Source organism: Solea senegalensis, linkage group LG4, assembly GCF_019176455.1.
Source record: "Solea senegalensis isolate Sse05_10M linkage group LG4, IFAPA_SoseM_1, whole genome shotgun sequence".
Taxonomy (NCBI): domain Eukaryota; kingdom Metazoa; phylum Chordata; class Actinopteri; order Pleuronectiformes; family Soleidae; genus Solea; species Solea senegalensis.
Genome location: NC_058024.1, coordinates 14,059,969 through 14,071,837, shown reverse-complemented (window position 1 = coordinate 14,071,837; position 11,869 = coordinate 14,059,969). Strand labels below are relative to the sequence as shown.

Genomic DNA, 11,869 nt, shown 5'->3' with positions numbered 1-11,869 from the left:
TACATTACCATCATGATTATTTTATTATCAAAAGGCATTACATCTGTTTCTTCTTAAATCTTTTGGAGGGGAACAATTGAAATAGTTACTACTATGATCTGTGGTAAAAAATAAAAACAAAACCAACAGAAGGATCTTTACATAAACAAAAAGAGAGAGAGAGAGAATGCAGCGTCTGCGTTTAGAAGGAACCCAGGAAAATACCCAATGATTGGCTTCCAACCATCTGACAGAGTTGGTCACTCAGACCCTAAAAACAAATATCATGCGATAAATTCAGTGTACTACATTTTCTCCATACAAGTCTATATCACATTTCTTTCTATACAAGTAAACACAATCATACATATTGTCCTAGTATGTCTTAGAGTGTCTCTCTTTCATTTTAAGGTGCTGGTTAATTTTGGGTCACAATGTTGTTTATTTTAATCTGTCAAACATTCATGTAACATGAGTACCCTTCTGTGTGTTGGTGGTGATGGCATCCCATCCCCCCACTCCACATCCGCTCCTAAAACAGTCTCAGAGGAGAGCATGACTCCTGCCGTCAACTCGGTGCGTCTGTGAGGAGAACCGTTGCTTTAATGAGAGTCAGTGTGAGAGTCAGCGTTACGAGGAAAATAAAAAAATACAGCATTCTGTGGGAAAGGGAGGCAGTTCTCACAGAACATAGCAGCTTTTTTTTTTCAGTTAGGGTTTTTAATAATAATAATGGAATCTCTCCCACAGATTCCTTTGCCCAGTTTTCCTCAGTGTCACAAGGAATGCAATGGATTGGTCTGAAAACAAAACATGCACTGTATGTATTTGTCTTTTAACATTTGATTATTCATCAATTGTTTCACTTCCTGCATTCCATCACTGTAACATACGATCAGTATGAATATAGAGAAAATAAAACCGACTTGAGCTGATGTGACACGATGAATGCAGCCATACGTGGGGAACGTAACTGGGTTTCAAATTTATTGGAAAAAAAAACAAAAAAAACAAAAAAAAAAAAACAAGAATGCAGCACCATGAATCATAAGACCGGCATGTCTCAAGTACAATATCAGAAGTCTACAGTGGAGTAGTCCTAGAGTGAAATCAAAACAGTCCAGTGAGGATGAGAACAGAAGAAAACCAACAACAAAAAAAAAAGAAAACCAACAACGGAACAGTGGAACAGACAGAACCGTGAGGAAAAAAGGGCTGTTTTCATGTTTAGTGAGAGATCATGGAAGATGGTAATGTATGGAATGACCCTATAAAAGGAAACGTCCTCCTCCCCAGCTCTCTAATGTAGCTCTATAACGGATGATTAACACATTATCTCAGTTTGCATCATTTCCCCCCCTTTTTCCAAATCAAACACTTATTTACTGCAGCACAGACTCATATATTTTTATATATATGCATCTCCAGCATTTCTCCAACCTGGCTGCCATGACAACAGTTACAGCTTTTAGAACTTTGTACAGACATCTGTGTGGAAGTTAGAGAGCCTGTTTGCACAGTCCGGCACATCAGGGAACACTGGGGACAATTTCAAGTTACATGTGATTTTTTTTTTTTCTTTTTTGTATTTGTCATCCAAATCAACTTTTCCACTGATTCCAACATGACGTCCAAAGTCAATGATTAGCTTTGTGCAGAATGTGGCCATTTAGTTTTTTTCTTCTTCTGAAAATAAAGAAAGAAAAGACAGAAAACAAGGAAAGGAGAAATCCGTAAGGAAGTCCTTGCTCCTCTTAGGTCTATACATTTACCCACTTCAAACTCCCTGGGCCCTATTTCACCAGAGCTTTAGGCGTTTGAGGGGGTAACGCAACTTCATACACACTCACATACACGCACGCACACAAATAAGGTCCTAAAAGCTTCCTGACTGTGTCCTTACTCCAGGTCCTTGGAGGGGGGAGTGCTGGAACTGGCCGAGACTCGTCCCTCGCTGTGGGTAGTGTGTCTGTCCAGAGGCTGACAGCAGTCTGGAGCTGGCCTGCAGCGCCGCCTGGCTCGGGCTGCCCGACTTCAGGCCACGAGACACTTGTTGCTGACTCCCCCTGGAGGCCAGGGTGCCCGAGTCTATTTTAGTCTGCCCATGGGCCCTGGATCCTGGGGCGGGAGCCCCCGACAGGCCACTGCTGTTCAAAAGGCTCGCTTTTAAATGGCTGCTGCCGTAGCTGTGGCTTCTGTCCACGTTACTGTTGCCACTCTGCTGGTGTAGAGACCCTGCTGCTGGCGGCCTGGAGTCTGTCGATGAGGTGGGGGTGGGTGAGTGGCTGGGGTAGGAGGATGGAGGGTGGTCCTGGGACAGTCCAGGGTGGGAGGAGTGGCGGGTGTAGAAGCTCTGGCCTGATGAGGGACTGTAGGAACCCCGGAATGGTGAGGTGGAGGTCTGCTGACGGAGCGACGGGCTGTCTGTCTGCCGGTGACTTTCTGATGACTGAACACACATAGACACTCTTGTGACATGTTCTCATGACAAAAAACATGGTTCCCATAGTTACAAAATGCTGCTGTCATACTATGGGACAAACCTCAATAATACCTGTGCATATTGAAGTGCCATTTAACATTGAATTTGGTCTGTTATTTTCATTTAAAGCTAATGATTTGGTTGCTACTTTATTTATTGATGGCTATCAGTTTGTGAAGAGGATTTCTACAGATAAGATAAGCTGTAGAAGGCAGGGTTCCTATAGAAATGGTTGATTTCATCACATGGTCATTAAATACTAGTACTTTTGGATGGCAGCTCTGTTTGGAGCCCCTCCTATCAAAAGGGAAGAACACACTTCATTTACAACAGATGAACCTAGGCATTCTCCTCAGACTCTGACATGCTCAGTCCATATTAGCATGTGTTATATTGTGTTTGTTGTCCAACTCTTGTGCTTGCGTGTTTGGGCCTGAAAGAATATGTTGATTCACAGTAGTGAGTAATAACGTCTGCATGGTTCATCTACCAGCAAATATGGCATATAGGTTTTTGACAAAGATCAAACTCATTGTAGCATTTGTGTATTTGTAACAAATGTAAAAATGCAAACTGCATCCATACGAGTTAAATGTATAATTGGCCAGGCATCATGGGTACCACGTATATTCTGCACACAATATATTCAAAATACATTGTTCCAAATAATGACTTGACCACAAACAACATTTTCAGCATGAATACTGGTAGTTGGAGGACAACAGTGTGAACAGAATACCTGGTGAGAATACACAGAGGGACTGTATCTGTGTGGACTCTTCATGGGAGAAGCCATGGACGCTGCCTGCATCTCATATCGATCTGTATCTGAAAACACAGACAAGTGGATGAACTATGTATAATGAGTCAATCGTTGTTTTTTAAAGCCTAGTTTCCCTGGTGTTTCAATTATCTCCATACCATATTCATTCTCTGTAGATCCGTCGCCCCTCTTGTAAACCCGCTCCATCTTGATGCTTCGCAGCACTCGCTCGAGAACACCCTGACCTTCCCTCAGACGTTCAACAGTCGTGGGAACCATCCTTGGGAAAAAAATTACAGATGATCCAAAGGTTAATTGCTGCTCAGCTCTGATAAGGAAGTAATCAGAAATATGGTGCGACTACAGCCTCTACGTCCACTTTCTATACACCATGTATGGGTGAGACATGCATTAAAACCCTGTCACTCTCAGGCTTCTCACCAGTCACTGTTGCTGTCCTGGCGTCGGTGCTGTGCTGGCGGGACATGGTGGTCCGGAGGACTGACCTCCTCTATCTGTGAGATAGGGTTGGTGTGTGCTGAGGAGGAGTAGGACCTGTGTGGTGATACCGGGGGCTGTATCTGCTGATGGGAATGAGCATGATGGGAATGAGCATGATGATGTTGAGGAGGAGGAGTAGGATGATGATGATGATGATGTTGATGTTGTTGTTGTTGTTGTTGTTGATGGGAATCCTGGATGTAGTGAGAGGCAGGCCGTGAAGGGGTGGCACCCAGGGAGGAGGTGCTGACAGCGGGCTCATGGTCACGACCACTGCTCTGTTTCCGTTTACGGTACTCCAGCAAAGACACCTGAAGCAGCAGAGGGAGGAGAGGAACTGATAAATAACTGACACACAATCTGATACGACCTCACGTCATTCACACTGATGCTGGTCCGCTGACTGAGTCACATCATTCACAGAAAACTGCACTGAGTGATGGGCAGACCGCATGCACCACACCAGAGAGGACTCACCTGGAAAAAGGATTTAACACTATTCAATACAACATAAAGAAAAAAAAAAGAAAAGATCTTAATCACCATGGAAATAACCTTTGACATAAAAAATGATACTGAATGCACTTTGGTTTGGTTCCATTCCATGAACATACTTGACTCAAAAAATAAATACATAAGTAAATAAACAAACAAACAAAAGTGTACATCACTGGATGTGGTCTGAATGCACTGTTAGTAACATACAGCATTGAAAGCTTTGACAAGAAAGCAGGCAACTTTGAATGCACCACGCCATGATGCAACCACACTGAAACAACAAAACACTCATGTCACAAACACAGAAACACACCTCCACTCTTGAACAATGAGAGTGAGAGCACCCGTCCCAGTTTAATGTTGTCATGATACAGGAAAGACTTGTAGGAGTGGGGTGGGAAAAGGGGAGTAAATGAAGGAGGCAGCGGAGCAGGATGATGACAACACACTCGGATCGTGATATGGATGAATCCTGTCATTTTAACAGTAGCTATGTTTACAAGTGCAACATTTCTATCATTCCGAAAAGATCTGTTCCGATTGGAATTTACAATTCTGTCGTTTACATGGACGCAAAAATGAAATGCTCCTGCGTGCACACTAATTTTCTTCCACTTCTGCATTTGTGACTTTCGTGTCTATTTGTCATGCTGTTTTGGAATTGAAAGAAAGCAGTAAAACGCAAATATGCCACATTTATATGGATCAGACGCCAAAGCAGGAAGTCATGACTGGATTGACCGTTTATAGGAAAACCGACCAGCCCTCTCGTCCGGATTGGAATTTTCAGATTGGCATGTTTTTTTATTCCAATCAGTCTTTTATTCTGATTACTTGTGTCCATGTAAACATAGCTAGTGTAAGATCACAGGGCAGACTGTAGGCAGTTTCTAACTTGGTGTTTTGCACTCGTCACATTATAGAGCTTCAGTGCAATTTGCCTCTTGTTATCACCTTTATACCATCCACACACACATCCATCCATATTTCAATAGTTTCAGTTGTACATGTATCCATGACTGTGAAACACTGGGTTGCATACTATTTGTAAGACAATTTACAGGTTTGTAATGTACTGATACTTGCTTGATATACTAGCTCATTTACCACCGGTCTGATCCTGTGACTGCTTGTGTTACCAGCACATTTCTTCAGTGATGTAGTCACTACTAGAAGATCTTAGACATCACTATTTAGTTCATTTTTTGTCTGTTTATTCAAGATGGTATTTAATGGCTCAATGCTGACCCTATCGACAACCATGAGTCAATTCCAGCCTGCCTGTGATTTAGCTTTTTCCATTAAAATTACTGTGAATCTAGAAACCAGTAATGATTCTTGTTTTTGTTTTATTTTCCAGTCGGAGAACAGGGTCCATGGAACACTACAACAGATTGTGTTTAGACGCGTTCTTGGTGACCAGCGGATTTTAACAACTGCTCAGTCAGAACTGAGGAATTACGTCACCTGAGCTGCTGGACTTTTTCATGGTGCCTTGTATTATAGCCCGTTTTCTTTTGGTACCAGACAGGTAAGATTAGCCTTTTTCACAGTAGAGCTGGATGAAACAATTAAGTGCCATGGATGAAGATGAAGTACATGTGGGCTTTGTCTTGTCATGAACTAGCACCCTCTTGTGTTGAAGTCAATGAATGAACCTTTTACACCACTTGAATGGATTTGACTGAGATGACATAATAAATTAAAACCTCCTGATCAAAACTAAAGAGTCAGAATTCAATGTAGGGTTGGAGGAGGGGAGGGCGGGTTGTTGTATGCAGATGCAAGAAACAATATTTACATGCACACTTCTAGAGATGTAGTTGTAGGGAGAATATTCACCATATTTTGTACTGGCTTGTATTCACTTCTTACAGCTATAGCCTGGTAATCTGGCTTCCCTGTCAGCAGACTAATGGTATGCTGGTTGGCCCTCTGCCTTGGAAGAAAAGTGGAAGAGAGACTTGGCAGAAAGTGTCAACTAACAGCGAGGGGGAGGAGGGGGACTGTGGGAGAGGGGAGGGGGAGGGAAGGTCAAAGCTACAGAGTGGAAATCATTTCAGATAAACACACAAAATGCTTATAGACTTTTTTTTTAATGCCTGCTGCTTTTGTATTTGTTCACCAGTCATTGGGCAAACAATGAGCAAGGGGAAAAGCACATCATGGTGTTTGGCTTGTCACATATCACACTCAATTCATTCGCACTTAAGAAGAAAAGATCAAACTCTTTTGAGATCTACCAAAAAATTTCCTAATTAAAACTATATTCACAATCTTATCAATAGAATTTAGAGAACTTGCCTTCCTCTTTTGCGGTGGGTTGCTGGTGTGAGGAGGTGTGCCACTGTCTGGGTAGCCCCCCACATAATGAGGTTCACCGTAGGGTGACATGGAGCCAGGGCCAAGATCTCCCATCAGCCCCTGGCCACTTATGGAACTGTGGAAGGACTCCGCAGGGGAAAAGCCTCCCTCTGACAGGGATTGACGGCAGTCGGTAGTCACAGGGTTCGCCAAGTTTGCATTTAGTGGTGAACAGGTGTATATGAGGTTGAACTCTGTCCTAAAGCCCTGCTCCCTGTTTGGGGGGTTTAGGTCTGAGGAAGGACAGGACGCTGGGTTTAAGGAGCTGGTCCCCATAGCTGATGGACCCTGGAAGTCTGGACCTGAGAGGCATCCAGGAAGGGACAAGTCATCTGAGGTCATGGCCACAGGACTCTCCAAGCTGGAGGGGAGCGACAGGTCTGGGAACTGAGGCCTCGGGACTTCAAAGTCTGTCTGAAGACATGGCTGTAGGTAGAGAGGGACAGATAAATGGAAAGACAGAATTTATTAAACAAATGAGTAACCACTTAGTAATTTGCAGCATTTGACAGATGAGATGAGAGCATACCTCAGGTGAGATAGACTCTGGCCGGTGGACAGGAGATGCCTCGGGGGAAGATATGTTCTAAAGAAAAATGTCAGAAAATATTGATTTTACAGGACAGGCTACACGGGTATATGAACAACAAACGGTGCCCCATATTATTCTGAAAAATAAACACCCCTACCCCTGCCTAAAATCATAAGGGGGTTCATGTTAAACACATCCGTGCTATGAAAGTTGTCAGTCTGCATTTGTCACTTTTGTCATTTGGCTTCTCATGTGTAAATTTGTTACAAATCCTTAAGTTGATACTGGTCTGTTCATAGTTCTACTCTTACTGGATTTGCGGATCAGCTGTAACAAGCCAAATTTTCCCCTGGGAATTGACTATTCCAAACTCTAATTTGAGTGTCATATTCGACTGAGTAAATGGATAACACTGGATTTAGACATCCCAAGTGTAGATGTGTGATCCAAGGACTGACATGCAAGAGGATAAAACAGTTTTTATTACTGTTATTTGACTGTTGTGGTTATGCACTTACTTCAAATTGCAATGGTGTGTTGCATCGACTTGCAGGCAGCGAGGGCATGGGCGAGTAGCCCAGGCCATTGGGCAGCAAGGAGCCACAGTGGGTGTGCAGCAGTGGGTGGAGTCCGTCCTCGGGGAGTGGAGGTGTGATGGGTGACAGGGGACGAAGCAGGCTTTCTGGGGGTGCTGGTGTCATGTCTGCCATATATTTGGAGCGCCGCTTTTTAAATGGGGCACCGACTTCTGTGATTTTAAAAACAAACATTTTTAATCAGTTTCTATTTCCTTGTCACAATGGAAGACTGATTTGTTTTTTCCCACATTTTCAGAAAACAGAGCAGAAACAAATCACCTAGGTTTAGTTCAAGTGTGTACGTACCAGTAGACAGGGGATTGGGGGTGGATCTGCTACTGGTACTTTGCTGGGAGGAGGTGGACTCAGTGCCATCTTCCATACTGGCTGAACAACTTTCATCCTCCACTTGCTTTATCCATCTCTGCATCAAAACAACAGTTATGTCTGGTTAAAAAGTAAATCTGGCATTTTTGATTAGAATAAATATACTTAGTTTTACGGCATTTTTTTCCAACAAATTTGAGGTAGAGCATATTTATAGCAAGACCAGCATATTTGGAAAGTCTTAACAGCGAATCAGATATTTGAATAAATCAAATGCACAGACTGACTTGTAGCAACACTCAATAAAGAGTCACTTACCTTTTTGTAGCAGCCGTAAGTGCCGTCCATTTGGAGTGGGCGGGGCCTGCGTCTCTCTGGGTTGAAGGGGGAGCCAAAGCGGACGTAGTGTCTGGGTGCGGTGCAAATGAGCGACGAGTGGGAGAGACCTGGCAGCATGTTGAGGGTGGTGGCCAGCACCGTAGGGTCAGTGGTTATCCGCAGTGGGCGCTCAACAAGCACCTCATGCTGAACCCTTTCCCCTCCAGGAATCTTGTCATTCAGCCACTCTGTCACAAGGTACTAAGTACACACAATAACAATCATGATGACCATTGAAAAAGCCAAAATCCAACAAATAATTTTATATACTATTATATATATTATATATATAGAGTATACTGTCCACTAACCTTCTTGGTTTTGGGGTAGCGCAGGTTGCCTCTATTTAGGCCGTTTAGACCATGGCCATCTCCATCCAAGGGATGACCTCCTAGACCACTCTCTCCATGGCCGTGTTCAGCACCATATGGACCTTGAGGTCCCTCCTCATCCAGTGCAGCCCCCTGTTCAGCTGATGACGGCGTTGCTGCCAGTGCTGCAGCCGCAGCAGCTGCCGCTGCCTGCTGGGCAAGGGCTTGCCGCTGCCGCCGAGCTCGCTGTGACGAGCTTGACCGGTAGCGAGACATCCGACTTTTAGGACGAGGCTTGGTGGGTCGTGCAGGTTTAGGGGGAGCGACGGGGGTAGGAGGATGTGTTAATGATGTCTTTTCTTCAATAGATGGCGTCTCCTGTAGAAAAAAAAAAAAACAAAACATAAAAGTGAGGCAACACAAAACCATTAAACTGAATTTAACAAATGAAATTTGTTTTCTCTCACTGACCATGACGTAGGTGGTGCGGCGTGTGCTGACCCCAACTCCTGTGCTTTGGGGTATAGGGGTGTTTGCTGTGGGGTTTCCTGCCCCATCCTCTGTTTCCACACCCTCCTCTTTTAACTCTGCTCCTCCCACTCTCCTCCGCCTCCTTTCCAGGCTGTTAAATGTCTACATGAACAGTCAAAATCGCACAAGTTCAACTACAGTGTCAAGAACAATCTGAAATAGTTAGCTTGTGAATAAGTGATCTAGTATGGGAACAGTTAAAATGACATACTCTTTTACTGGAGATGGTAACCCCATTTTCATCGACCTCTCCTTCTTCACCCTCTTCTGCCTTCACCTCATCCAGAAGTCTCTCCTAATTGCACATGCACATAGGAAAAAACAGCTTATCCCACAGTGAATATCAGTGATATTAGGCAACCAAATATATCTTTATTTACAACAAGCCCAGTTTTTAGAATACTGTCCCTTTTTGATGACACATTTCTATTTAATAGTTTATTTTAAAATGATCCATCTAGTACCCTTGGTATTATATTAGTGCATTTAGTGCCGTGCAGTTGACACACACACACACACCTCTGCGTCACTTGTTCCCTGCAGTTCTTTGGCATCCTGGTTGTCGTCAAGGGTCTGGTTGCTATCGCTGGCCAGGCTGCCCTCCATTTCCCTCCGCCGAGCTTTTCTCCGTCGCGTCTCAGCACCAACCAGAGGAGAGGGAGGCAGCAGTGAGGGGGGACTCAGGAAGCTCTCCCTGGGGCTCAGGTTGTGCTTCTGCACCGGGCAGTTCTGGTTGCCCTTATGGCACGCACAGTCCACTTTGTAATTACTGGTGGTTTGTTACCAAGAGAGGAGGAGATTAGACTGGAGAAACTGCCAGAGGGTGGAACAGCAACCAGGGTGTTTTCAGGTAATATAAAGGCTACATCCACACTACTCTAAATTCTGCAGAGGGGAAAAATCTGCTTGTTTGTCTAAATGGTCATGTGATATACATCTGATGTGTTAAAATAGATGCAGATTACCTGAAAAAAGCCTGTCTGGGTGCAGATGTTTTTGTTTTGGATGTTTTTTTGGAAACGCTGTTTTCAAATTAAAACTTAGTAGAATGAATGTAGCCCAAAGATTCACACCTTCACTAGAGCCTCTTTCTAAAATTAGGAGTTACACACAGGATTTTTTTTAACCCGCGTGAAGCTACTAAAAAAGGTGATAACCACCATTACCAACGGTTGTTATCCTTTTGGTGTTTTTTTCCACCTCTGCCTCGTGTGTATCGCCTGTGACAACTGTGACATCACAAAACAAAACAATTCAGGGGAAGAAAAAAACACCACAGTGGCCCTCAGTGATAATGTTGCGGAGGTTATTGTTTTGCATCTTTTACTTCTGCCTCTCTTTCAATCAGTTGTTTATATGATATGACTGATAGAAAAAAAAACAATATTGAGGGCAGAAGTAAAGACTGCTACAAAGATGAATAAAGATGAACGCAGGTCATAGCAACACATGACATGCTGAAATGGTGCATCTCTGGTAAAAATAGAGCAGACAAAGAAAATAATTAACTTGTTCATATGGGTCCTACGTTCCCCACTGATGCCAATCAGAGATGGAGCCAATAAATTCCCACATGCACAGGAGAGTAGTTTGACCTGGGAGTGAATTCCGATTACACACATTCCCACTGGTGAAAAACTTAATTAAACCTAGGATTAAATGGGTGTTTTGACCAGTGGGAATGGGGTACAACATATTATATGCTTTATTTATGTTATCTACTTAAGGTTTATAAACAGAACTTGGACCATTAACTCTTGACCTTTTGTCACTTTTATGGTGAAAGGACTTGACTTATGTTGTTTTTAGAGGCTGATTTAAAGTGGTAACAGAAAACTTAAGCGGCGTGAGTTGAGGATTAGTACTGACCAGCTATTAAACTCATAGTCAAATCCAATGGTGACCTCAGAGTCCTTTGTGATTTGAGTGACAGCGTAGATGCACAAATGGATCATTCCCTCAGAAATCATATGTCGAACCTGTGGAAGGCAACACAACAAGAGACCACCCGGACATTAATCTATTAAATTAAAATGAATCCATTAGTAACATGTACTCAAATTTAAGAAAAGCTTATTGGCTGACCTCGGCGTTAGGTGTACAGGACCTCCTGATGAAGCGTGCATCATTTCCAAAGGTCCGCGCATCAACACACATCTCTACATCGTTGAATTTTGAATAAAACAGCACAAAAGGGTAGGGTCTGAAAAAATATTTGAAGACAATTGTATGAATAACGGTTCACCAAAATACCTTTGAGGAAACTGTAGAATTCGAGACTGTATCCACTTGTTTGCCATTTTATAACCCACAGCTCATATGACATCTTACTTTTTAAAGAAGTGTCCATTGACTTCAAACTGTTGTTTGAGCATGACCTTTCCCCGATATTCAATGATAAGAGTGTCTGGTTCCAGGGTCTTGGCTGCTCGGAGGATCTTCCTGTGTTTCTGCACCCGCGTTACCCGCCCCAACTGGAGCTACGAGACAATTACAAATCACATACTTGCATCGGCAAAAAAATCTTTAAACTATGATAGCATTAAAACAGAAAATTACTCTGGCTGGCCTGATTACACTATATGCAAGTTATTTAGATAATTTAGGAAATTATTGTTTGTTTTT

At 43.2% G+C, this 11,869-nt stretch overlaps 1 protein-coding gene across 3 annotated transcripts in view; it reads right to left on the bottom strand.

Moving 5' to 3' along the window:
* The window catches only part of setd5 (SET domain containing 5), a 29,476-nt gene continuing 17,607 nt past the window's right edge, over positions 1–11,869 (bottom strand). For 2 of the 3 annotated variants that reach the window (XM_044023391.1, XM_044023392.1), the window contains exons 9-25: positions 11,576–11,724; positions 11,330–11,447; positions 11,114–11,223; positions 9,764–10,013; positions 9,456–9,539; positions 9,185–9,346; positions 8,714–9,091; positions 8,343–8,603; positions 8,004–8,121; positions 7,638–7,867; positions 7,117–7,173; positions 6,528–7,013; positions 6,066–6,158; positions 3,666–4,036; positions 3,383–3,504; positions 3,201–3,289; positions 1–2,428 (exon numbers count right to left, since the gene is read on the bottom strand). In XM_044023391.1, the coding sequence (XP_043879326.1) occupies positions 1,856–2,428; positions 3,201–3,289; positions 3,383–3,504; positions 3,666–4,036; positions 6,066–6,158; positions 6,528–7,013; positions 7,117–7,173; positions 7,638–7,867; positions 8,004–8,121; positions 8,343–8,603; positions 8,714–9,091; positions 9,185–9,346; positions 9,456–9,539; positions 9,764–10,013; positions 11,114–11,223; positions 11,330–11,447; positions 11,576–11,724 (3,651 nt within the window). In that variant the 3' untranslated portion in view covers positions 1–1,855. The remainder of the gene's footprint in view (positions 2,429–3,200; positions 3,290–3,382; positions 3,505–3,665; positions 4,037–6,065; positions 6,159–6,527; positions 7,014–7,116; positions 7,174–7,637; positions 7,868–8,003; positions 8,122–8,342; positions 8,604–8,713; positions 9,092–9,184; positions 9,347–9,455; positions 9,540–9,763; positions 10,014–11,113; positions 11,224–11,329; positions 11,448–11,575; positions 11,725–11,869) is intronic. The other variant, XM_044023393.1, reaches the window with a different exon arrangement.